Here is a 23,046-nt window from a genome sequence, read left to right as displayed (position 1 = left end):
TATTCAGGATTTAATACTCTACGTTTATATGCTCCTAACTTAGTTCTAAAGGTTTTTCTACAAAATTTAGGAATTCCATCCTCTTTAATGTCATCAATGATTTCCATTTCATTATTTTCAATTTCTTCTTCTCGTTTATGAGGTCTTTGATTATGACTCCATTGATTCCATGAAATTAAATATTCTTTATCATTATATTTATACCTCATTAGCTTATTTTGGCTTTCATATTCATTTAATAATTCACAGTCTTCCTTTTTAAATTGAAGTTTAACCCATTCAGGATTTAAACAATGTTTAATTAATCGCGGAATATCTGACATCATCTATATATAGCTTCTTTTATAAAAGATAAAAAATAAATTATTTTAAAATTAATGTTAATTTTTTAATGTGTTTATAAATAAATATATTTTAATGCATCGTCTATATATAGATGTAACAAAAAAAGTCACACAACCCATCCTATCCTACTACTAATCCTAAAAATTCGAAATTTTAATTTTTTTTATTTAATACAATACATATGCCATAAATAGTATTGAGATTGAATTTATATTGCATGTACAATTAATTCCTTTTGAAAATTTGCATGCATCAGGTATCAAACTGAAATAATGTCTTATTATTACAATATATCTATATCCCAACAAATTCTTAAGAATTTAAAGTATATTTAATATGGTAAAACGCAATCATACGACTTTGAAATTTTTATGTTGGAATTTTTTTTTCTGGAAAAAATTTCTTATGTTTGATCAAGACATTCATCCAAATAAATACAGTGAATTGAGAACTATCTGCAAATATTACATCGATTCATATAATTCAATGTGTCGGCTAAAAACGGAAAATGAAGAAGAATTAAACAAGATTTACAAAATGATCAAAGCAGAATTGATTGATTCAAAGAAACATTTTCCGAGAAATATTATAAGAGACATATTAAATATTATTCCGTTTAACAATCGCTATACAAAGTCATATTTATATCTTGCCAAACTCGTATATGATAATTATCATGTAAAAGAAGCAATTATTATTCCGCTTGCTTTTAGTTACCTATTTTATAAATAGTATAAAATTAAATTAAACAAATATGATTATTTCAAAGAAATTAAATTTGAAAATTTTGATATTCATAAAGAAAATTCAATTTACAGAGCATATCAAAATGTTCATATCATGCACAGAAAGAGAAGGATTTGATAAAGATCAAAAACTTAAAAGCATATTATATCCATGTGAAGATGAAGAGTATTCATTACTTGAATTATGCTGTTACCATGGAGCTGTTGATTGTTTCAAGTTTTTTACAACAAAATTTAACTCAAAATTACTGAAACATGTCTACAATTATCATTTTTAGGAGGAAACCCAGATATCATGAGTGAATGTTTGAAATATCAAAAACCAAATAAAAAATGCATGGAATATGCAATTATTTCGCATAACATTGATTTTGTTACATTTTTGATGAATGAATACAATTTAGAGATCGATTTAAATTGTTGCATAAATTATAATAATCTTGAATCATTTTTAGTTTATTTCGATCAAACAAATGATATTAACAAATGCTTTATTCATTCCGTGAAGTTCAATATTCCATCCCTTTGCGAATATTTCCTTTCTTATGGTGCAAATATCAATATAAAAGATGAAAATAGAAAAACTGCTCTTCATTTTGCAACAATATATAATAGTAAAGAAACAGCCGAATTTCTTATTTCACATGGTGCAAATATCAATGAAAAAGATAATTATGGATATACAGCTCTTCATTTTGCAGCATCTCATAAAAGTAAAGAAATAGCCGAATTTCTTATTTCACATGGTGCAAATGTGAATGAAAAAACTATGTATGGTGAAACTGCTTTTAGCATTGCAGAATTTTTTAATTGCAAAGAAATAGTCAAACTTATTATTTCAGATCGTTTAAATAAAAAGAAAATGATAAATATAAAAAAACACCATCCATAAAGCCTCACTCAATAGTAAAGAAATAGCTGAAGTTTTTATTTCACATGGTGCAAATATTAATTAAAAAGATGAAAACAATATCCTGAATGTTCAGTTTTATCTGATTTTCGAAATGTCATTGAAACATCTGGCAACATTAAAGCTGTTCTGCTCTTAACACAAATGTATTTTGCTCATGTGTTCAAAAATATATGAAAATTAAATGCAATACCATTAAATGTGATTTTATTTGCAAAATTATAACGTTCATTAGATTGATGCCGTTTGTTTTTTTAGAATTCAAAAAATTATTTAGGAATTTTAGGAATTGTTTATTGAAAACAATTGTGTTAGTGATAAAAATGTTTATTTCGTACATAAATATCTATTTATTAAAAAACAAAACAAAATAATATTATTATATCAATAAATCAATAACTGATTGCTGGCTCATGAATGTTTCCAATTCGTCATGCATTCTAGGATACTTTTCAATGGTTTCTCTGTCAGTCATTAGCTTAGAATTTGAAATATCAATCAAAGTATCTTTAATTAAAATTTGTGGAACACAATCCACAAATTTCTGAAGTAGTTCTATCTGTTTATATATGTGTCTGCCTGGAACAATCAATGGAACAAGTCTTCTTATCGAAATTTGTGAATAACTCTTGAAATCAGGTCCAATTATACGTTTTAACACGTCGAAATGTATCTGGTTGATCTGATCAGCCTTGAACTGAAGTAAAAAGTCAGTGTAAGCGATGAAATTTATGGAAGATTCGACTAATGCTGAATATGACACTTCATTATTGAGCAATTTGAAAATAAATGGTGATAATATGTCACATACTTCCATGTTGAACTCTCTGTGCAATGTAATATCGTTGAATCTGTCTCCAAACATTTTGAAAATTAATAAAAGTCGTTTTTTGTCCATTTGCTCCATTTGCATGATCATTTCTTCAGTGACTGTGATTACTAATTGCGTGTAGTACTTCAAAACAAGGTTTCCGCGTTGTAATAATGAATGATATCGATTTTCTGACAATTCATTGAACAAAATCTGCAAAAGTTCGGGAATGAAACGAGCCAAGTGGGAATAATAAATAAGTTCGTAACAACAATTGTCGTTATTCTCTCTAATGGCGTATTTCGACAATTCTAATCCGGATTTCTTACAAGGATCGATCACAAACTCTTCGAATGCTTGTTTCCCGGTTACTGTGTAATGGTCCATGTCAGAGCCAACGCGTTTAATCATACTATCAATAAATTCTGCGTAATACTCCAAAGTTAATGGTTTTTTCATTCTCGTAAGGTATAGATTCAATCCTGATAATGGTAGCCATAATAATAGTGGCCATTGGCTCGTTTTGACCAAGTGCTGATAATAAGAATTTGTTTGGTGGATAATATAAGGCAGAATTCTTGGAGTGAACGTAATAAAATCAGTCCATTGGGCCATGGAGGTCGGTTTGATCGGATTGACCGGGGAGTTCGATTTCAACAAAATTTCAGCGCATCTCTCGATAGAATGTTCTGGGGCGAAGGTATTCATCGACGTACAATATTTTATGAATTGTTGTGGATTCATTGTCTTTCTTATCTTCGGATTTAAAATCAAAGAAGAAAATGCGACTTCGTGTGCAGGAATCCATATAGTTTTATCAATAACAGCTGCTGTAACATCTAAAACAGCATTTAAAGCTGGTTCTCCGCATGCTTGGCTCGCTTCATTTAATAAAATAAAATCTTCAGTGAAAGTTGCCTGTTTCGATGCTTCCAAATAGAATATTGATGACAATTCTTCGCTTTGGATCTTGTTTGGATGCATCATTACGATTTCCGCGCATCTTATTAAAATTTTATTTGTTTTTGTTGAAAGATTTGCAGCATTTATCAATGTTTGTGTCAATGTGTCTTGATAACATAATGATCCCAACCTTTTCGCTTCTAAATGATCTTCTTCTTTCTCAGATATGAGTAATTTGAACAAATTATCCATATTTTGACTGACTTTCAGCAAGAAATCATCTGGATCATCATACATTTGTGCAACTTTCTTGATTATTTCTGGATCTTCCGTATGTTGCATGTGAATTATCGCAAGATCTCGTGGAATCTTGTCAAAATAAGGTAAATCTTCTTCTGTAACAGGATAAATGTTCTGCAAACAATTGTTAACGGCCAAAAGGACAATTCTGAATGTTCTTTCCCTCTTAATTTGATAAGCAATTAAAGGTAAAATTTCTTGATCGCAAATTGCCCAAATTAAGGAATCCAAGAACTGTATGTGCTTAGATATATTTGTCTCTGAGAAAGAAAGCCAAAATGAAGTGATTTCGGCCACATTTGGATGCAAAACTAAAAATAATTGGGCAGGAAGGTAAAAATTGTTCGAATCAATGATATATGAGATGATCCTTGGTGGAAGCTCTTTGTAAGGCTTATATAATGACGCCATTGTGATAATTGCCAAAGTATATAAACTCAAAACGTCATGGCCAAGGATAATATCAATATGGTTATCAAAGGCGTATTTTGCAAAGTCAGGATTATGGTACAATGTGAGTAATGGCTCAGAGTAACCATGATTTAACAACAAAAGTGAAATTTCAAAGAAACACTCGTTGTTAATGAACGACCAACATGGAGGAGGAGATCCAGTGGCCACAACAAACTCACAAGTAAGTCCGTAATATGCGTAAACAGGCTTTCCTGAGTTTAATACGTAAATTCCGTTTTCAATTCCTACGAAATACATAAGAAAATACTTTTCTATGGAGATCTTATCGTATTTGTATATGGAATTGAAAGGAATTGTCGGTTCCAGTTTTTTAATTTTCCCTAAAGAAATTTCAATGCGGGATGGTCGTTCTCTAAACAATACTCTCAATGAATTATCGGTGTTAAGTTTCTCGCTGAGCCACGTGGAAATTTTTTCGCAGGAATCTATCTCGAAGAAAGCAGTTTTTCCGGCATTTGGATCTTCCGCGTATATCCTGAGGTCCGAAACAATTCTTTTAGACCTTGGATCGTAGTTTAACGGCTGTGGAGTCTGTCTTAATTTTTGAAGATCTCCATTTAACGCGATTATGCAGTTTTGGATGATATCAAATGACATGGAATGGGAATTGATAACATCCAAGGCAACATTGACCTTGGCTTCTTTAGAAAGTGAAGCAAATAACCTTATTTTGATTATATTATTTTTATCATTAATAATTTCCTTGATTTTCTTAGTTGCTGCTTCATCAAAGCTTTCACATGACTTAGAAATATCTGTAATATCAACAATATTTTCAAATGTGGCGTATTCTATCAAAGAAACCTTTTCTGCATCTGTTAATATCTCCTTTGCTATGTCTATGACATTTTCTCTTATGATTTCGCTCTGGCTTTGCATCGCTTTCAAGATTATTTTATGAGGAATTTGATTTTTGACTTTTTTAAGGTCTTGTACTGGTGAAAGAGGTTCCAACTGGATCTGTCTTTGGATTATATCATCAAATGGTTCTCCTCGAACGATTCTGTAGTTAAAAAGAATTGGATACCAAATTTGTTCGGGAAAATCTTGACAATCTGGGAAATCTATAGTCTTAACAAACGAAGGAGCTAATTCGCATGCACAATCTATGTAATAAAGGACTTCTGGCAGCGACATTGTTTCTAAAATTTCAATTTTGAACTCAAACTGGAATTTAGGAGCATAATGAGTTACTATTAACGCATAAGGATACTTTGTGATATCTTCTAAGTAGTTTTCGCTTGGAACAGCTGCGAAATTTAGAAAAGATATGAAAGAAATCAAATTTTTGTAGTTAGTTTGAGCAATTTCGAACAAGAATTTGATACTTTGTGATTTCTGGATCGCATCCTGTATGCATTCATCCAATCCCAGTATAGCGCATCTTTTAATAATTTGAGGAGTCGGAGCAGTATAGTAACATTGCTGGATATAGCGTATACAGTCATTAGAATTATCATTTACGTCCACCCAGATCTTTCTCATGCGTAAATTGTGGTAAAATATGGCATTTTTCAAAGGAATTTTGAGATAATATTCCAAAACATCTTTCAAAGGGAGCCACAAATATTTCTGAAGGATGTTTAATGTCAGAGCATGGTTTGGATTGAATACCAATGAATGGAGTAAAACCTGTGTCTCATAAGAAGATTTATCCTGAAATAAATCCAAAATTGCGAAAATATGTTGAATATAAGTGAAGTGGTCGTCAGAATCGAACAGCCATTTGAGTACTTCTTTGGCCTGATCTTTGTTTTTTGAAAAATAAGAAAATAATGTTTCTAAATTAATGAAATCGACGTCTTTGATGATTTGTATAAGTATATCTGTTGAGAACTTCTTATCTGGGAAGTTACTCATGGCTGCAAGTATGTGAGAAGCGAAATTTTTGTTGAAAAATCTATTATCTGTTAAAGTTTCAGGATTAATGTTATAAAAACCAATGGTGCTATCAACACATAGTGGATGTATGTCATAATGGAACTTCTGTTTGTGAAAATTAATGTGAATTTGACAAATATCGTAAATTCTGTTAATTAAGTTATATTCTTCCTCTGTTTTTATGAATTTACATAGTTCGTCGTATAAACTTGAGATGTAAAACGCCATATGTATGTCATTGTTCTTTCGATCTAATAAAAAAAGAAATTCTTTCTCAACTTCAGCTGTATATCTGTCAAGAAGGATGAAACATGTTCTTATGTAAAGATCTTCTATCCTGTGGTATCTGTCTGTATCAAATTCGAAAAATAATAATATTCCTAACATATGGATATTTTCGAGACTTTTAGGAGGTAAATAATCATATTTTCGTAATATCTTATGGAACAGCCATGTCTGATAGCTTGGTTCTAAATAGCGAAGTGTAAATCGAAGAATTTTTCGAAGAACAAATGAATTTTCAATGGAAAAACTATCAATAATTAGCTTAGTAAAGAATCCTGTCATTGAAAACAGTTGAATCATGTCGTAAGTCAAAGTATGAAAATTATTATCTTTTTGAATAAAAATGTTTGTTGACTTTTGTTCATCGTAATCCATTGTGTAAAACATGTCGAAATTAAGGACATAATCTTCTTCGTTATTAACTTTAAAACTTTTTAATAATTTGTAGAAAGATTGCATTAAATTAACATCTAATCTATTTGGCTTAAGTTTTAAGAGAAAATTTATGGTATACGATGGCAATGAAACATAAATATACTTGTTTTCAAATGATAAATCTTTCCATACATAAAATAATCTGTTCATATCATGAATAGTAGTCAAAATGAACTTTGTGTACACACTATGTGGTAATAAGTTGATTATTTCTGGTGTTTGTTTGTATAATTTTCGAAGAAATTGAAATATTGGGGTAAAATCCTGAACAATTGCTTCTTTCTTGTCAATTATCTGATGGATGTTTGATTCAAGGTTATCAAAATCTTGAATGCTCAAAGAATCATCCAATTGTGTCTTTGAAACATCCATCAAAAATATAAAAATAAAAAATTATTTATAATATAGAATAACCTAAAGACTGTCTAGTTATATTTGCAAATTTTAAAAATTTGTATTGTCTCAACTCTTAGGATTTTTAGGTTATTGTCAAAAACGATAAAAATTTTGTCAAATGTGATCTGGAAAGTGACAAAAAAAGTTTTCTTTCTTGTTTTTATTGAGTTCATCAAAGAAATTTGATGTACTCTTCAAGAACGTGATTCTCATTGATGGCACTGGATCATTGCCGCAAAAAGAAATGTATGTTGGTATCAATGGAAAGAAGATTCAATACATTGGTAAAGAAACAAGGCATACAGGCAAAAAAGAAATCGATGGAACTGGATTTGTATTGACTCCGGGTTTCTTCGATGCTCATGCTCACTTAGATGAAGTTCCTTTCCTAGAACCAAACTTTACTTTCCAAATTAACCAAGGTATCACATCTATTGTTACAGGTATCTGTGGTGTATCTGCTGCACCAACAAGAATGGACAAGAATTCAAACCATTATAGTTATCTTTTATTAGATCGTGTAACTGAATGGTTTAAGGATCCTCCAACAACATTTAAGCACTATTATGACTATTTGGATAAGACTAAATTCGCTGTAAATACAATTCCAATGCTTGGACATTCAAATGTTAGAGATTTACTCGTTGGAAACGTCAATGTTACATTTAACGAGACTATGATGCAAAAGGCTCGTGATATGGTCGAGGAAGCCATGCAAGCCGGTGCATTTGGCCTTACTGCTGGTTTAATGTATTATCCATCTGGATATGCTGATGTCCATGAGATGGCTGAGCTCTGCAAGGTTGTTAACAAATATGGTGGCATATTCATGAACCACATGCGATCCGAAAGTGACTACTTTATCGAGGCAGTTGAAGAAACTCTCGAAATTGGCAGACAATCAGGCTGTCCAGTACAAATCCGCCACATGAAAACATGCGGAGAGAGGAACTTGAACAAATCCTACAAGGCAATCAGAATGATTGATGAAGCAAGAGCCAAAGGACAAGATGTAACTGTTGATCAGTACCCTTACTTAATGGCAAACACTGATTTGACCGCTATTCTTCCTCCATGGGCTTGAGAAGGTACTCCTGATGATGTAGCAAAGAGAATCAATGATACAAAATTAAGAGAAAAAATTATTGGAGAAGTTATGGATAGAGAGCATATTCTTTATGACAACTATTGGGTTTCCAGTGGATCACCAAGTAAAATCGTCATAACTAGAGGAGCTCCTTCCGAAATGATGGAAAAGAATTTGGTAGAACTCAGTGGAAAGACTGATGAAAGAGAAGTTTTGGAATGGACACTTGATTTGATTGCACGTGGAATTACTCCCCTCGCTAACTTCTACGCGATTAATGAAAAAGATATGCTGAACATTATGCCAAAGGACTACGTAATGATGGGATCTGATTCTGATGTATATTACGAAGGTTACGGTAAAACAGTTCAGCATCCACGTAACATGGCAAGTCATTCTGTTTTCCTCCGCAAGTATGTGAAGGAGTTGGATGTTCTCAGCCTCGAAAAAGCTGTTAACAAGATGTCCGGACTCATCGCTGATAGATTCGGAATCAACGACAGAGGAAAAGTTTTCGTTGGAAATTATGCTGACTTGAACATGTTCAAACTCGATGAAATCAATGATACAACAAAGGAAACAGGATGGACATGGCCAAGTACAGGTATGAAATACGTTATGAATAGTGGTGAATTCCTCATTGATGACTACAAGATGACAGGAAATCTTCCAGGAAAAGGACTGAGAAAGACTGATTACGTCAACCAAAAAAAAATCGATAAACTGGACGATTATCTTACTTGATATCGCCATTGGATTGTTAGTTATTGGTGTTATTGCATTGGTAATCCTTATCTTGATCAAGAGGAAGAAAACTCCACAACAATATACCGACATTAATTCTCAAATGATGTAAAAATATGAAACTTTCAACCTCTTTTCACATTTGAATTATATGTGTTCTTTAAAATCATTTTGCAATAGAAAATACAGTTTTTGAACTTTCGTATTTTTAATAGTTTTTGCTAAATGGGAAATAAGGGGAAATATGTCATATAATCTTGTAATGTTTAGTAATTGTTGATGGATTACTCTATATTTCATGCAAAATTGAAATTTATATCGAGAACAAGTCAATAAAATCTAAAAATTCAAGAATATTAGAATTATCTTAATATGAAAAGTTATGATACCGTAGATAAAGCTATTAAATCAATTAATTTCAAAAAATATTTCTTTAATTATGAGCAATATTAAGAAATTGATTCATAAATAAGGATAGTGATCTAAAAATATTCATATTTCATATTAAATAATTGTATTTTAAGGGTGCACACGAGAGGATCATGTAAACTTCAGAATTTAGAACCTTATTTTAGGCATTATCTTGGCTACCTATTTAGGCTCGAAAAGCAAAAAATATCAAAAAATACAACTTGACTCCATTATGACCCTTTCATGGAGGTAGTTTTTATCCGCTAGTATTTTCCCTTTGAATCTCTTTACAATTCGAAATCAAATTCAAATCTCAGTAGAAGAAAGGAAGAATCGACTTACTACGGTTGTAATACGAATAAATACATATATTTAATTATTTTTATTTACATAATAATTGTTTGAAGCTCATATTCCATCAAATTTTTAAATAAAAACATTAAAATGTTGAAAATGTTCATATATTTTAATAGGGTTTTGGCACTTTATTGAGGAATTACTACATACATAGTCGAACTGAACTTGATATTTTGAAATTTAAATTATTTATCAAAATTAAAATTTAACTTGAAATTTATAATTATTTAGTCATATTTTGCATAATTCTAAGTAGATTTTGTAAAAAATCAAGAAAGAAAAATTTTAACGTGCTTTATTTTTTCTTTTTTATAATAATACATATTATTATATAATTAACATATTCATAATGTTTCACCCTTTCAAAAATATAATCCTCCTCCTCTCAAATAAACGTACATACGGGTGGCCTCTTTTTTCAAAAAATTAAAATTTGAAATTTTGGGCTCAAATATTAGAGATTTTTTCAACCTTCAACGATATATGTTGTCTATATCAGACCTCCTTTCTTTTTGATACTTAACATTGTTCCTAAATCTTAGCCGTTAAGGCTGTTCTGAAAATATTTTTTTTCGAAAAAATTCGAAAAAAATTCTTAAAATTCAAAAATCCCTTAATTCCTGAGGATTTTGGAAAAAAGTTTTTACATGAACATGTGTATATTATATGAAGTATATTGATAAGGTAAAAATCAAATTTTATTGCATATTCATCGAGAAAATAAACTAACGAATCCCTCAAAATTGAGAGGGTAATCCTCCTCCTCTCAAATAAACGTACATACGGGTGCACCCTTAAGTATATCAATAATGTTTTCTTAGTTTACATATTATTGATATTTGTATCATGCTGAAATGTGAGATCAATTCGATTGTATCATCGCTTATCTTGATGTGGTAAATTTTTGTCATTTCAACTATAAATGGAATAATTATAGGTTCAAAACGAACAGTGTAAATGTCGTCGAACATTTCAATGCATACGAATTTGAAATCAATATGTGTATCTTCTACAAGGTACTGATCAATGTATGATTTAAATTTTTAGAAAATTATCTCTGTTTTAGTTTAATAAAATAATATTGCGCGGTGAATTTGTATCTCAAAATTATGTAACTGTATCGGTAACAACTTCAAATGTCTTATTGACAAGATTTGTAAAAAAAAAAAAAAATATACTTGAGATCATATAAATGTGCTCTTCTCTTTATAACGTAAGAATTGATCAAAGATAACATGTGTACTACTGATTGATTTTGGAGGATTGCTATGATTAGAGACGATTTGATTAAATAATTCAATGAAAAATGGACTATTTGATTCATCAATTAGGAGATTCGATTGTTTGTATTCGATTGCACTTCTGCATTTGGTGAATTAGTTGTATCGTAAATCAAGGAAAGTTAATCATCTGCTGTGATACTCTTAAAAAATTAAAAGAACGAATTTTTTTTCTAAATACAATTAATGGCATCAGATGATTAGATTACTTTTTTAGAAATCATCAATCAAATTTGGCATATTTTTGAAAGAATATCTAAAGACAAGACACCCAATAAGAGTTTTTGTGCATACGGTTCTCGGGCGCCTATGTCACATTCACAAAGGACTCCGTCTTTATTAGCAAACTCAGAAGAAATGTTTAACTAAAAGAAAAATTATTTCATCAAGACTAATAAATGTTTTAAAAAAGCAAATCACATCATTAACATATCAGTTTTAATTACAAAACTCAACGATACATAACAAATTTCTTCGAAATTTAAATTCTCATTAAAAAATTCTTTTGATACAAATTAAATAGCTACATATTCGATTTTCCCATTGATACGAACTTATTGTTTTCATTCAAGATTTACAAGAAATCAAATACTTATTTCACAACAACAAATATCTATTTTTACTCAAACACGAGCATGTATTTACTAATAAATTCATGTTTTTACATCATTACATTTGACAATACTATCAAAACAACCCCAAAATCAAACTAATTTTCGATATTCTTTATTCAGACCAGAGAATTCATATAAATCATCGATTACTCAAATTTAAGTATTCATTTAATGTAATAATTGTTAGATATTAGGCGTTTTATATAAAGATTCTCCCTATTTCAAATTTTCAAGCGAATTAAGTCGATATTTCATACATTTTATAATATACAAATCATGTGTAAGTACAATAGCTTTAATTATTTACAATATTGATCATTTTATTACGAAATCCAAAAATTTAATCAGCAAAATCGATGTTTTTATATAAGATTAGAATGATTTACATCATTGTTTCCATGCACTAGCTGTTAAAATGCTGATGACAGCTAAAAGAATCGCAATTTCATAACTTGAATATAAGATTCAAATGAATCGGCATTATTTGACATTTACATCATTGAAATGTCAAATAATGCCGATTCATTTTTTTGATGAAAACAATGAAATTCAATCACGATTTTCAGATAACAGTATCAAAACACACATCAACTATGAATAATTTACACTTTGATCAATCACCTGATGATGTTTAGGAGCACTTTTACAATACATCACTTAATTCAAAACCAATTCAAGGTACAAATGTTCCAATTACATCAACGAATAATGAATGCTTCTTATATAACTGTATATTCATCACCATTACAACTAATAGTGCCATTTATTTTACGAATACAAACAATAAGTTTCTTAACTCGTATTGTTCATTTACTAACTGCAGCAGTAATACAAATGGTGGCTCTATCTACTTTATTTGTAATAGTTCCATTGTCCAATACCGAACATGTGGCTACAAATCAAAAACAAACTCCTGGGGACATCATTCATATGTTTCCTTAGATTCTAAATCAAATAATAAAAATTATCTTTATGAAAGTTCTTTTTATTTATGCGGAAATTTAGAAAAATCTAGAACAAATCATCTTTGTTATGGAAATATTGGAGTTAAATCAATCAACACTAGTTTCTGTGAAGCAAACTATGACTCAGGAATATTTCTATATGAACCAACAAGTCTAAGTAACGTAACATATTCATCATTTTGTAACACAACATCAAATTATAGAATTTTATCATTAGATTGGGGTAACTATAATTTTAATTTTTGTAATGTTTTGAATAATGAACACAAAAAATCTGAATATGTAACATTCTGGGCAGATGGATCAACTGTTCTTATTGAAAACTGTTCATTTCTTGGAAACACAGGACCAGGAGTAGAATTTTATCATCAATATTCTGGTTCAATTACAGTTAAAGATTCTTTCTGTGACAGAATAATAGGTAAAACATATGGATCAGTTAGAACAAATAATGTTCAAAATATATATTCTATTCATAATCTTTCTCACTTTTCATCATATCTGTGTGAAGCAGAGTTTCCTATTTTAGATTTAGCTATAAAGAAGAATATTATCACAAAATATGAAATTGTTTATCATTATTCATATCATTTCATTACTTCTCTTTGTATTGCTTTAGTAAAAAAAATAAAATTAATTTGATGAAACTCTCAAGCCTAATTTGATGTTAAATATGAATTTACATTAGATTGGTATAACATATTAAGGTACTTCTCAGGAAAATTAAAAAGAATTAATAAAAATATTGAATTATGTTTTATTTCAAGGAGAATGAGGTATATGATATGAATGCGCTCTAATTGCAGACGCATTTAAGCTCTACTTTTTAGAGCTCGAAAGTACTAAAAAGTAGAAGAATTTTTAGAAAAAAAGGAGGATTAAAAAGCCGTAATCCTCCTAGTGCACTCTTAAGCCAGAATGCAATATAGAGTTCATATGCAAAGAGTGAAAATACTAATGTGTGGGGAAAAATATCAAAGTTCCGCATTTAAATTTCTCTCTGTATTTTTCAGAGAAATAATTTTTATTTGTTGAGGTAAAAGTTACCTTCAAAATATAGAGAATGTGTATACATTTCATACTTAACATAAATAAACAAATATCTTTTTATTTAATAAACACATAAAAATATTACATTTTTCCGCTCCACATCTTTCTCAGTTCTTCATTTTTAGCTTCTCTTCGAGCTCGGACTGTATCCCAATGCATTTGTTCTTGAGTCTTAACAACACTGCTGACTTTCGCTCGATGACGCGCTTCTTGTCTTGTTAGTTCTTGTCCTTCTCTGTTAAACAATGAAGGATTCTTTTCAACTCGTTTAAGCATTTTTCGAGTTTCCTTAGAAACTTGTTTACTTTTTTCCTCTTCTTCTTTCCTACGTTCTTTAATATCTTTCGTTTTAACTTGACTTTGTTCTCGTAATTTCCGCAAATCTGGTTCGATCCTTGCAGCAACTTTGATTTCCTTCCTAAGTCGTTCATCTTCTTCTTCTCGTTTAGCTCTGTCTGCTTCTGCTTGTTGAACAATCTTTTGTCTGATCATTTGATTACGTAATTGTGCTGCTTTTGTTGTTGCTGGATCATAGAACGCCTTCTTATCTTTTTCACTCATATTTAACCTCCTTGGATCAACATCATCTTCGTCAATAACAACTCTTTTACGATGCTTCTCTTTTGGAGGTGGAGGAGGGACTTTTTCACCGATTTCTTCTAATTTTTGTTCTCCTATTAACTTCTTGAGTTTTCTTTCTTTGATTAAATCAGATTCATCTGGTATTAATTCATATTTCTTCTTAGAACTTTGTTTAGATGCTCGCTTTTTCTCTTCTTCTTCCAATCGCTTTGACTTTAATGATGTTCTGTCTTCTTTAGGGAATCGTGGTGATTTGTCTTCTAATGGCTTTGGTTTGTATTCTAATGCTTTACGTCTTTCATCTGTCATCTCGTGTTTTCTGACTGATTCTTCTAATTGTTTCGAAATATCTTCACTTCGTCTCAAACTTTCTTTTTGTCGTTGAAGTGATTCTTCTTTTCGACGCTCAATAAGTTCTCTTCTTTCATCTTTCATGAATTCTGGGATTTGATCTGGAATTGGTTCTTTTTTCATCTTCTTGTATGGACTGTTTTCTTCTTCGAGTTGTTTCTTATATTTTTCTTTCGCAAGTTTGTTGTTTTGATCCGAAATTTCAAGACTACTATTAATTCTTCCATATAAACTACTTGCATTTGGATCAGGTTTAATTGTTGATGTGTCTGTTTTGCATGAAATTGTTGTTTTCTTTGTAATTGTGTTGCTTTTCATGAGAGAATCACCCATTGTTTGAGTATTCGTTTGGAGATCAGTTGTACCTAATGTAGATGTTCGATTTGTGGCAAGAAGATCGGTGTCACTACTAAAATCAGTAAATTCTTTTGTATCTTTATTACTTTTTGCTTTTTCTAAGGTTGATTGAAGAGTATCTGTAATAGTAACCGATTTCCTTTTATTAGGGCTAATTTTATCTGTATCTGTTTTTGTTTTTCCTTGTGTTGATTCTAATTTGAAATCTGATGTCATTGTATCATGGAATGATGAAATATCGGCCATTGTTGATATAGTATCTGTATTTTTATCTGTCTTTGTTGATTTATCTGTTGTTTTCAGTGTCGAAATTTTTGAGATTTTCGAAGATGAATTATCAAAGTCGTAATTTTTGCTAGATGAATCGATTTTAGCTGACTGTGATTTTCTTACGATGCATGACGAATCTCCTTTTCCAACTTTTTGTACTCCACAGGTCATAAGTTCGGATTCGAGTGCATCTGATATTCCGTATTTATTTGTTTTAGATTTTGAAGATGATTCGAAGTCATCTGAAAAGGACAGATCGCTAAATTGCGCTTCAGCTTCTAAATCGTTAAAATATGTATATTTTGCTGATGATATTGTATCTTGTATCTCTCTATCTGCAGCTTCTCTACGTTGTGTGCTTAAATTATGCGATGTTGATATAAAATCTAAATCTGTTTTTAGTGCTTCTCCAATTTTTCTGGGTCTGAAGTATTTAATGGCGGTCTTTCCTTCTTTGGTGGTGCTGGCCCATCCGAGTCCATCGATTGATCACTTGAAAATGAGAAAGTTGATGGATCAGAAAAATCACTATCAATATCCTTTTGGCTATCAAGGCCGTGTTTTTCTTGGTATTCCCATTCCGTCATAGGAATCTTTTTGGGCTGCTTATCTGGATGAATTGGTCTGTCTGTGAACCATGACGAGTCAAGCAAACTCATCCAGGATTTGAATAGTTTATTTTTTTAAACGTACAGTTAATTTTACTAGATTAATGCAAAAATAAGTATTTAATTATATTAGCCCCAACAAATGGATATAAAATAGCATAATTTAATTCTTCAAAACATTATATTTCATTCAAAAAAGGAGAAAATAACATCAATTCTTGCTTGCATTACTTTGCTTCAATGAGCAACTTCGTTATTTGGTGATCCCATTGCATAAAAAAGATATTCGATTTGAAATTTATATCGAAAAGCCCAAATAAGTCAAGATCAAATGAAAAACTTTTACTAAAATCATTAGTTAGAACATTATTATGCACTCGAGCTATAAACTATTTTTTGCAAATAAATTTATGATTTCTCTTTTCCTTACTACTGCATCCTCAGCGCCAGAGACATGTCTTACTATAGAATCGAATGAAAGGCATTATTTGAACCCAGTCAGTGGTTCAGTATTCATTAGAAACGGTAATTTTCAAAAATTAACATCAGATATCGGAGGAGCTTTAAATATAGTAGGAAACGTACAAATCATTATCGAAAATAGTCGTTATTCCTCATGCCGTGCAGACTCAAATTCGAATGGCCAAGCCGGAGCAATTTATATTAACACAAGGAAATTCGCAGTACTACGAGAAGTCTGTTGTTTGAACTGTACCGCTCGAAGTAGCTGCAATTGCTTATATTTATCAACAAATGTTAACGAAAAAAAGGTTCATTTTACAATCTTAATAACTTTTTCGGAACATATTATCCAACACCAGATGTATCGTATGTAGTTTACACGAATTTCGGTGATCAATACTTCGAAGGCTGTAATTTTTCACAAAATAATGTTTATTGCGGAATTGGACCAGCAATTAGATCTGCATCATCATTAAAGATATTAACAAATACGATATATAATTACATCAATGTTTAAAGGTTTAGAAATAAATATTCATAAACCTCTTCAAATCAACAGAATTATGTTTATTTCAAACGAAATTACGACATACGATGCACTCTTAAGTGTTGATCATTCTACTGTAGAAATATTTGAGTCAACTTTCTTTGATAATCACGTTTATTTCTCAATTTCTAACTCTAACGGAAATGTTGCAGTTTATAATTGTTACTGTGACATTCTTGATGTTTCTGGTGCAGTTTCTTTCTCAACTTCTCCTATTTACACTGAAAATTATGTTATTCAATATCAAGAAGCACAATCTTGTTTCTTCCAAGCAAACAAACGTCTTTCAATAAAATTTGGTGATTACGAACAAGGAAAATCATGTTTCGATCAATTCAGCCGCTATCCTTCGCCAACACAATAATTTGAAACAAAATAATTTGAAAAAAAATCTATTTTTACTCGCTTGACAAAAAAAAGTTGATAAAAAAGTGATCTTTTTAATAAATCATCATTTGAGAGGAAAATTGATTACTTTTTGACACAAAAACCTCACAATGTCAAAAACTTTGAAAAAGGTGTCAGAAAGTATTCAAATGTATATATTTCTGACAAACAGAGTCTCAGAAAGTACTCAAACAGTGATTTTTAATTTCCATACGCTTTTTATCGATCTTACACATTCTTTATATATTTTGTTGAATAAATGTAACTCTTGTTTCTAAATGAATGTCTCGAAAGTACTCTCTATATGGTTGGGGTATGTTTCAAACTTAGAAAGCCTAAACTAAGATATAGATAATAATTAAAATGATAGAAAATCAAGTTAATGAAGTTATGAGTAAAACCATGTATTATTGTTTATGATGTATTGCAAATTTTTGTATGAGTGTTCGTTAAGCAGACATAAACCATGAAAATCAATTTAAGTCTTTCAATTACACTCTCGATAGTTTCATACCCAATGCAGAAGCGAGACGATTATTTTGCATTCAATTTGTGCATAAAGTAGTCAAAAATGAGTATTCTTTTTGAACCCAATGAAAAACTTTTTTTACTAAAATAAACAAAAGAGAATTAATGAAATGAAACGGATAGAGAATTCTGTTCTTTCTTACTCCTTCACACAGATATGGTGAGAATTATGTTCTTTCTTACCTCGCAAAGTCACTTTTTTTGCTATAAGAGATATATAATGTCATATTCTACTAGCTGTTTTCATAACATTAGTTAAATGCATGATATCCAGCTCAATAAGTTCAGATATTAAAAAAAATATTAATTTAATTAATAACTTAGCAAGAAAGAAAGTAATTAAAAATAAAAGGTAAAATGATGATTCTTTATAAACTCTCTTTATTGTTAAAATGAAAAATGAAAAAAAAAGAAAATGTAGTTAGGCGATAGTATAGATATAAATATATGAATATATATGTATATGAATATCGCCTCATTACATGATAACAAACACTTTATATATAAATATAAATAAAAAAATTAAACAAGAGATTCGATCATACTAGTTATACTGTTCAATGCTGGAAGAACAGAGTCTTCACACTCAATCAACACTTTCATTTGACTCTTTAGCCGCTTTGTCGATGTCTAAATAAGTCTTCGCAAAGTCAAGTAAACGACAATCAAATTTGGATGGATCATCTTCATCATACGCGAAGACAATCGAGCTAGAGTACATGCGAGCACCAAACTGTTCGCGCATTTTAGCCATAGATGTCTTCAACTTATTGAGTTTTTCAACAAAAATAGGAATTTGGTTTGGGTAGTGGAAGAAATCTTTCAAGAAGTCGAGAAACTCCGACTTAGAGCATGAATTACCCCATTCGCGTTTAACACAGTTGATGTTCTCTTCAACAGGCCACTTATCTGGTGTACGAGAGTACCACATAGCGGCACGGACACGTACACAAAGCTCCGATGATGTAGGGCATGAGCATTTCTTCTTCATACGCTCACGCTTTATTTTAGAGGCACCTAACGCCCAAGTTCTAGTTCCAAGTTTCACGTCTAGAACAGCTGGGCGTGAATAACCATCTGCAATGTCATGCATCATAAGGTATGGTTCTGATTTGTGATTGATTTCAATGTCGCGCTTGACTTCAAGATCAACTTCGTCATCTGAACTAGATAAGTGAACGTTGTTGTCGTCAACAATGCCTTCAACAGAAGGGATGAGTTCGGGCTCTAAGATATTATGCAAACTGCCTACATATGTTTTATAAAATTTCAACTCACGAATTAATTTGCATTTCTTCGCAATGTATCCTTCCCTGAATGGGATAATAACACCATCATGACCAAAGATTTTAGAGCGAAGTAATTGCCCTTGGCTATGGTCTATGTGCAAAGTCATACGAGATGTCATGGTCTAATTTTTTTTGAACAATGAAAAAAAAATTTTTATAATCAAAATTTAATCGTTTCAGTCAAAATCAAATTCATTTGAAGCATCAAGAAAGTTTATAATGACATTAAAAGAAATACAAATATGATTAAAATAAACGTGAACGAATAAACTTTTTGTTTCTATTAAACCGCCCCAAAATCTTCATAAAATATAAAAATAAGTTTCAATTTTTTAAAGGAAATTAGTGTGTATGCAAACTAGTTCTCTGCGATAATTCTTTGAATGATTGAAAATTTATACACATTTGAATGGTATTCTCTCAAAAGTAAAATCAGAAATGTCATCCATCAGCAGTATTATAAGAATAGCAATTAATCGTTACTGATTTTATGATCACGCTTTCAATTTATAATCAATCAAAATTAACGTCCAAATTTGGACTTAATATTTGTAAAGCATATATGAAAAGGTGTTACTTCGTCAAATTGAATGCCCGTAAAATTTGAGTAGGTGCCAAATGTGCTTACTCTTAAACAACCGTCGGATTTCCGGGTGAAATTGTGACACACTTTCGTCTTTCGTAGGCGGTGGTGGTTGTTACAAAAGGTAACTTCGAATGTAGCGTGAAATCTGCAAAAAAAATTCTGAAATTTGAATGGATAACACAAAAATTGAATAGTTTACGTCAATAAAAAAGAGAAAAATGAAGCCAATGTGTCTCGAACCTAGGACTTAGAACAGCAAGCCCACTGTTTATCCCATTACACTACATGCATCTCTCACCTCAGTGAATGAGATCAACTATATGATAACTTTTTCCCCATTATATTCTTGTGGAAAAGTGACAAATAGCAACTTTGACCCTCTCTCCGTAAAATTTTAGAAGTTGGATAATTTTTTATTCAAAGCTGATTAAATCAGAAAATAATTCACATCGAGCCAGTTAGGATTCAGAAGGTGAAGGAGATTCCCAAACACATTTTGCAACTAATGAAACAAAGTTACGTAAGTCTAAGCTCCCTCTAGATTTAATATAATGTCAGAAATGTTTTATATACCAATGTTCGCAGACTTTGTCCATTACTTTATGGTTTGCAGATGAAATGAAAACCAAGGAATTCATATTTACTTTACTAGAATGACTTCTTTATTTCTACTAGACGAGAGTTGCTTTGACTTCAATTTCGGTCGATTCAGGATAGTTAGTTTTTGCTGCTGAACTTCAGGTTAGTTTAAGGCAAATGGTAATAATGTCCTGCATGTCATAAAGATAAACTGTCAATTTGTTTCATCTTTCGCACTACAGTCTAAATTACTTTTAAAGTTCTTGCTTTATCATTCTGGATTTCGTTTCAAAAGTATATGAAGAAGGAATAAAGTTTTCATCTCTATCAACATTGACGTAGATTCATGATAAACGAGTTTGGTGCTGTAGTTGAATTGTTGTTGTACCGATTGTTGAATATCATTATCTTTTATACAAATAAAAAAATAAATAAAAAATAAAACTAACATTATTTTTGTCTTTTGTGAAAATTCATGAAAATTCAGAGAGTGAGAAAACAGGTGAGAAAACAGGTGACATCTCACCTCTCACCCTATAATATATTTTTGGTGAATTACATAAAAATAAATGTTCATTTACTCACAATATTTTTGTACAAAACGACCCCAAACTTTTAACTTCTTTTCTGCGCATCAGCTTCATAAATGACTATTAGCGATTCATATTCTCTAAATTCTCTTCTTTAAAATCTTCTTTGTCCCATTGGTCTAGTTCGTATGGAGAATCTCTATAACCATAACATTTCTCACGTTCATGTTCTAAATTGTTTTCCGCACATTTTTCCAACTTCTTCTTCGAACAAAGGTTTAGCATTCTCCACTGTATCTTCGAGTTCTTCTAATCTAATCTTCTATGAACTTTCTTGTCTATGGAGTCCATAATAATCTTGACATAAAAATGCTACTTACAGAGCAACATTCAGCACAAAATGAACGAGGTCAATGTACTGTAATACCTTTGAATTCATTCAATAACGCCCTTAGTAACTCATAAATGCTTGTTTTGAGTTGAGCCACTTTGGCTCGACCGTATTCTTTCAACAAAACTCAAGAATTTCTGCATTTTAGCACATTGAGAATCTGTTTAAATGGTTTAACTTTCCTGCTTCTCTTGCCATCTTTGTTGCATTAATGTACTACCTCTGGTCTCTACGTAAGACTTCAATACCGTTATAAGTGCCTTTTGTGATGTTTCGCCATTAGATTGTTAGTGAATGTTTTTGCTTCGACTTGACTTACTGTCTTTACATACAAATAAAAAAATAAATAAAATAAACACTAACATTATTTTTTATTTCGGGAAAATTCATGAAAATTCAAGAGGTGAAAAAGAAGGTGAAAAACGGTGTGAAATCTCACCTCTTCACCTAAACATTATTTTTGTCTGATTTACATCTTGAAAAAAGTTTAGAAAGATTTTTCTTATTCTTCTGCGCTTATTTTTTTGTCTTCCAGTACTCCCGCTCTAATGGTCCCAGATGAGTTGTTTCGACTCTCTCAAGTTCTTAGATGGTATAACATCTTCAACGCTCCTTCATATCTTACTTTATAAGTGTCATACGTTTGTGTTGTAGCCAAGTATTTCAATAACCACTCCTCGCTTTGCTTCGTCAATGGTTTCAGCAAGTTTGCCATTACTACTTTCGACTAATTTATGTCGAGGGTAAAATGCTATGAGTCGTCAGCAGCTTTTATAAGATATCCATTACCTTGTGTAGAGTCTACGATATAATAATTTCGACTTAACCTTAAACGTTTCTTTGTCAATGGTTTGTCGTCAAGAACTACACGAACTTTTGTAACAGGAATGAGGGTAAATTGTGTTGAATTTCTGATATTTTGTGTTTGACTTCGTTTCTTTTTGTATATACTTTTTCTTGTGTTTGTGTCATTGAATTTGTGTATGTCCTGTTGTAGAATGTGTTGAGGAATTGTAAACTTCGATGAAATGTTTCATTGTTCTTCGGTAAAGTCTCGCTCTTGAATTTAAATCTCTTGAGAGTCCTTATGAAGCGGTTATGATGCCGAGTATGTTATGGTTATGTCTTCAGTAGTGTAGTGAGTTATTATGCTTAATGAGAAATTCTGTGATTTCATTGCTGAGGTATGCACTGTCTTGGTCTGATGTTAAAGTACTTGGTTATGTTCTGCTACAAACTTTTGTAAAACTCTTACCACTTCACGAGTTCCTTTATTTTCATTGGAATATGAATATGCTTTACGAGTGTTAACATTTATGAAGATGAGAATGGTTTATGTCCTCCTTTTCTGCTTTGAATGAGAGTGTCAAATTGGTATGCGTCAGGAGTGTTGGAGTAAATTGGTAAAAGTAGTCGTAAGGGTTTATTTTGTTTGATGTACAATTTTTTGTCAAAGAACTTTTCACTTCAGCTCTGTTAGTAAATCCCACACTCTTTGCAGCTTCATTGAATTTTTAAATGACCTCCATGGATGTTGTTCGAATACTTCTTTCAGCTCATTATGTAAGTAAAGATTTTAAACCAA

At 30.9% G+C, this 23,046-nt stretch overlaps 9 protein-coding genes across 9 annotated transcripts, besides 2 other annotated features; 5 read left to right on the top strand and 4 right to left on the bottom strand.

The window, feature by feature from the left end:
• Window positions 1-1,386: 1,386 nt before the first annotated feature.
• On the top strand, window positions 1,387-1,983 carry TVAGG3_0810680 (proteasome regulatory particle assembly; the record flags this gene model as incomplete). The annotated part of the gene is made up of 1 exon (XM_001583394.1): window positions 1,387-1,983. The coding sequence occupies one exon, from the start codon at window positions 1,387-1,389 to the stop codon at window positions 1,981-1,983; it is 597 nt and encodes a 198-aa protein (XP_001583444.1).
• Window positions 1,984-2,249: 266 nt separating this feature from the next.
• TVAGG3_0810670 (uncharacterized protein) lies at window positions 2,250-7,497 on the bottom strand (the record flags this gene model as incomplete). The annotated part of the gene is made up of 1 exon (XM_001583393.1): window positions 2,381-7,462. The coding sequence occupies one exon, from the start codon at window positions 7,460-7,462 to the stop codon at window positions 2,381-2,383; it is 5,082 nt and encodes a 1,693-aa protein (XP_001583443.1).
• Window positions 7,498-7,670: 173 nt separating this feature from the next.
• On the top strand, window positions 7,671-8,570 carry TVAGG3_0810660 (amidohydrolase family; the record flags this gene model as incomplete). Its single annotated transcript, XM_001583392.2, has 1 exon — window positions 7,731-8,570. One exon carries the CDS (start codon window positions 7,731-7,733, stop codon window positions 8,568-8,570), a length of 840 nt encoding a protein of 279 aa, XP_001583442.1.
• Window positions 8,571-8,642: 72 nt separating this feature from the next.
• TVAGG3_0810650 (D-aminoacylase, C-terminal region-containing protein) lies at window positions 8,643-9,317 on the top strand (the record flags this gene model as incomplete). The annotated part of the gene is made up of 1 exon (XM_001583391.1): window positions 8,643-9,317. One exon carries the CDS (start codon window positions 8,643-8,645, stop codon window positions 9,315-9,317), a length of 675 nt encoding a protein of 224 aa, XP_001583441.1.
• A 523-nt stretch (window positions 9,318-9,840) lies between these two features.
• Window positions 9,841-10,879: a mobile genetic element.
• A 3,196-nt stretch (window positions 10,880-14,075) lies between these two features.
• TVAGG3_0810630 (uncharacterized protein) lies at window positions 14,076-15,725 on the bottom strand (the record flags this gene model as incomplete). Its single annotated transcript, XM_001583390.2, has 1 exon — window positions 14,076-15,725. One exon carries the CDS (start codon window positions 15,723-15,725, stop codon window positions 14,076-14,078), a length of 1,650 nt encoding a protein of 549 aa, XP_001583440.2.
• A 227-nt stretch (window positions 15,726-15,952) lies between these two features.
• TVAGG3_0810620 (uncharacterized protein) lies at window positions 15,953-16,213 on the bottom strand (the record flags this gene model as incomplete). Its single annotated transcript, XM_051247707.1, has 1 exon — window positions 15,953-16,213. One exon carries the CDS (start codon window positions 16,211-16,213, stop codon window positions 15,953-15,955), a length of 261 nt encoding a protein of 86 aa, XP_051083182.1.
• Window positions 16,214-16,572: 359 nt separating this feature from the next.
• TVAGG3_0810610 (uncharacterized protein) lies at window positions 16,573-16,998 on the top strand (the record flags this gene model as incomplete). The annotated part of the gene is made up of 1 exon (XM_001299398.2): window positions 16,573-16,998. One exon carries the CDS (start codon window positions 16,573-16,575, stop codon window positions 16,996-16,998), a length of 426 nt encoding a protein of 141 aa, XP_001299399.1.
• Window positions 16,999-17,187: 189 nt separating this feature from the next.
• Window positions 17,188-17,535, top strand: TVAGG3_0810600 (uncharacterized protein; the record flags this gene model as incomplete). Its single annotated transcript, XM_001299397.2, has 1 exon — window positions 17,188-17,535. The coding sequence occupies one exon, from the start codon at window positions 17,188-17,190 to the stop codon at window positions 17,533-17,535; it is 348 nt and encodes a 115-aa protein (XP_001299398.1).
• A 904-nt stretch (window positions 17,536-18,439) lies between these two features.
• TVAGG3_0810590 (inositol phosphate biosynthetic process) lies at window positions 18,440-19,509 on the bottom strand (the record flags this gene model as incomplete). Its single annotated transcript, XM_051247706.1, has 1 exon — window positions 18,673-19,494. One exon carries the CDS (start codon window positions 19,492-19,494, stop codon window positions 18,673-18,675), a length of 822 nt encoding a protein of 273 aa, XP_051083181.1.
• A 934-nt stretch (window positions 19,510-20,443) lies between these two features.
• Window positions 20,444-23,046: part of a mobile genetic element that runs on past the window's edge.

The sequence above is a fragment of the Trichomonas vaginalis genome, chromosome VI (genome assembly GCF_026262505.1).
Source record: "Trichomonas vaginalis G3 chromosome VI, whole genome shotgun sequence".
Lineage (NCBI taxonomy): Eukaryota > Parabasalia > Trichomonadida > Trichomonadidae > Trichomonas > Trichomonas vaginalis.
The sequence above is the reverse complement of the archived record's forward strand: the minus strand, read 5'-3'. Positions and strand labels throughout refer to the sequence as shown.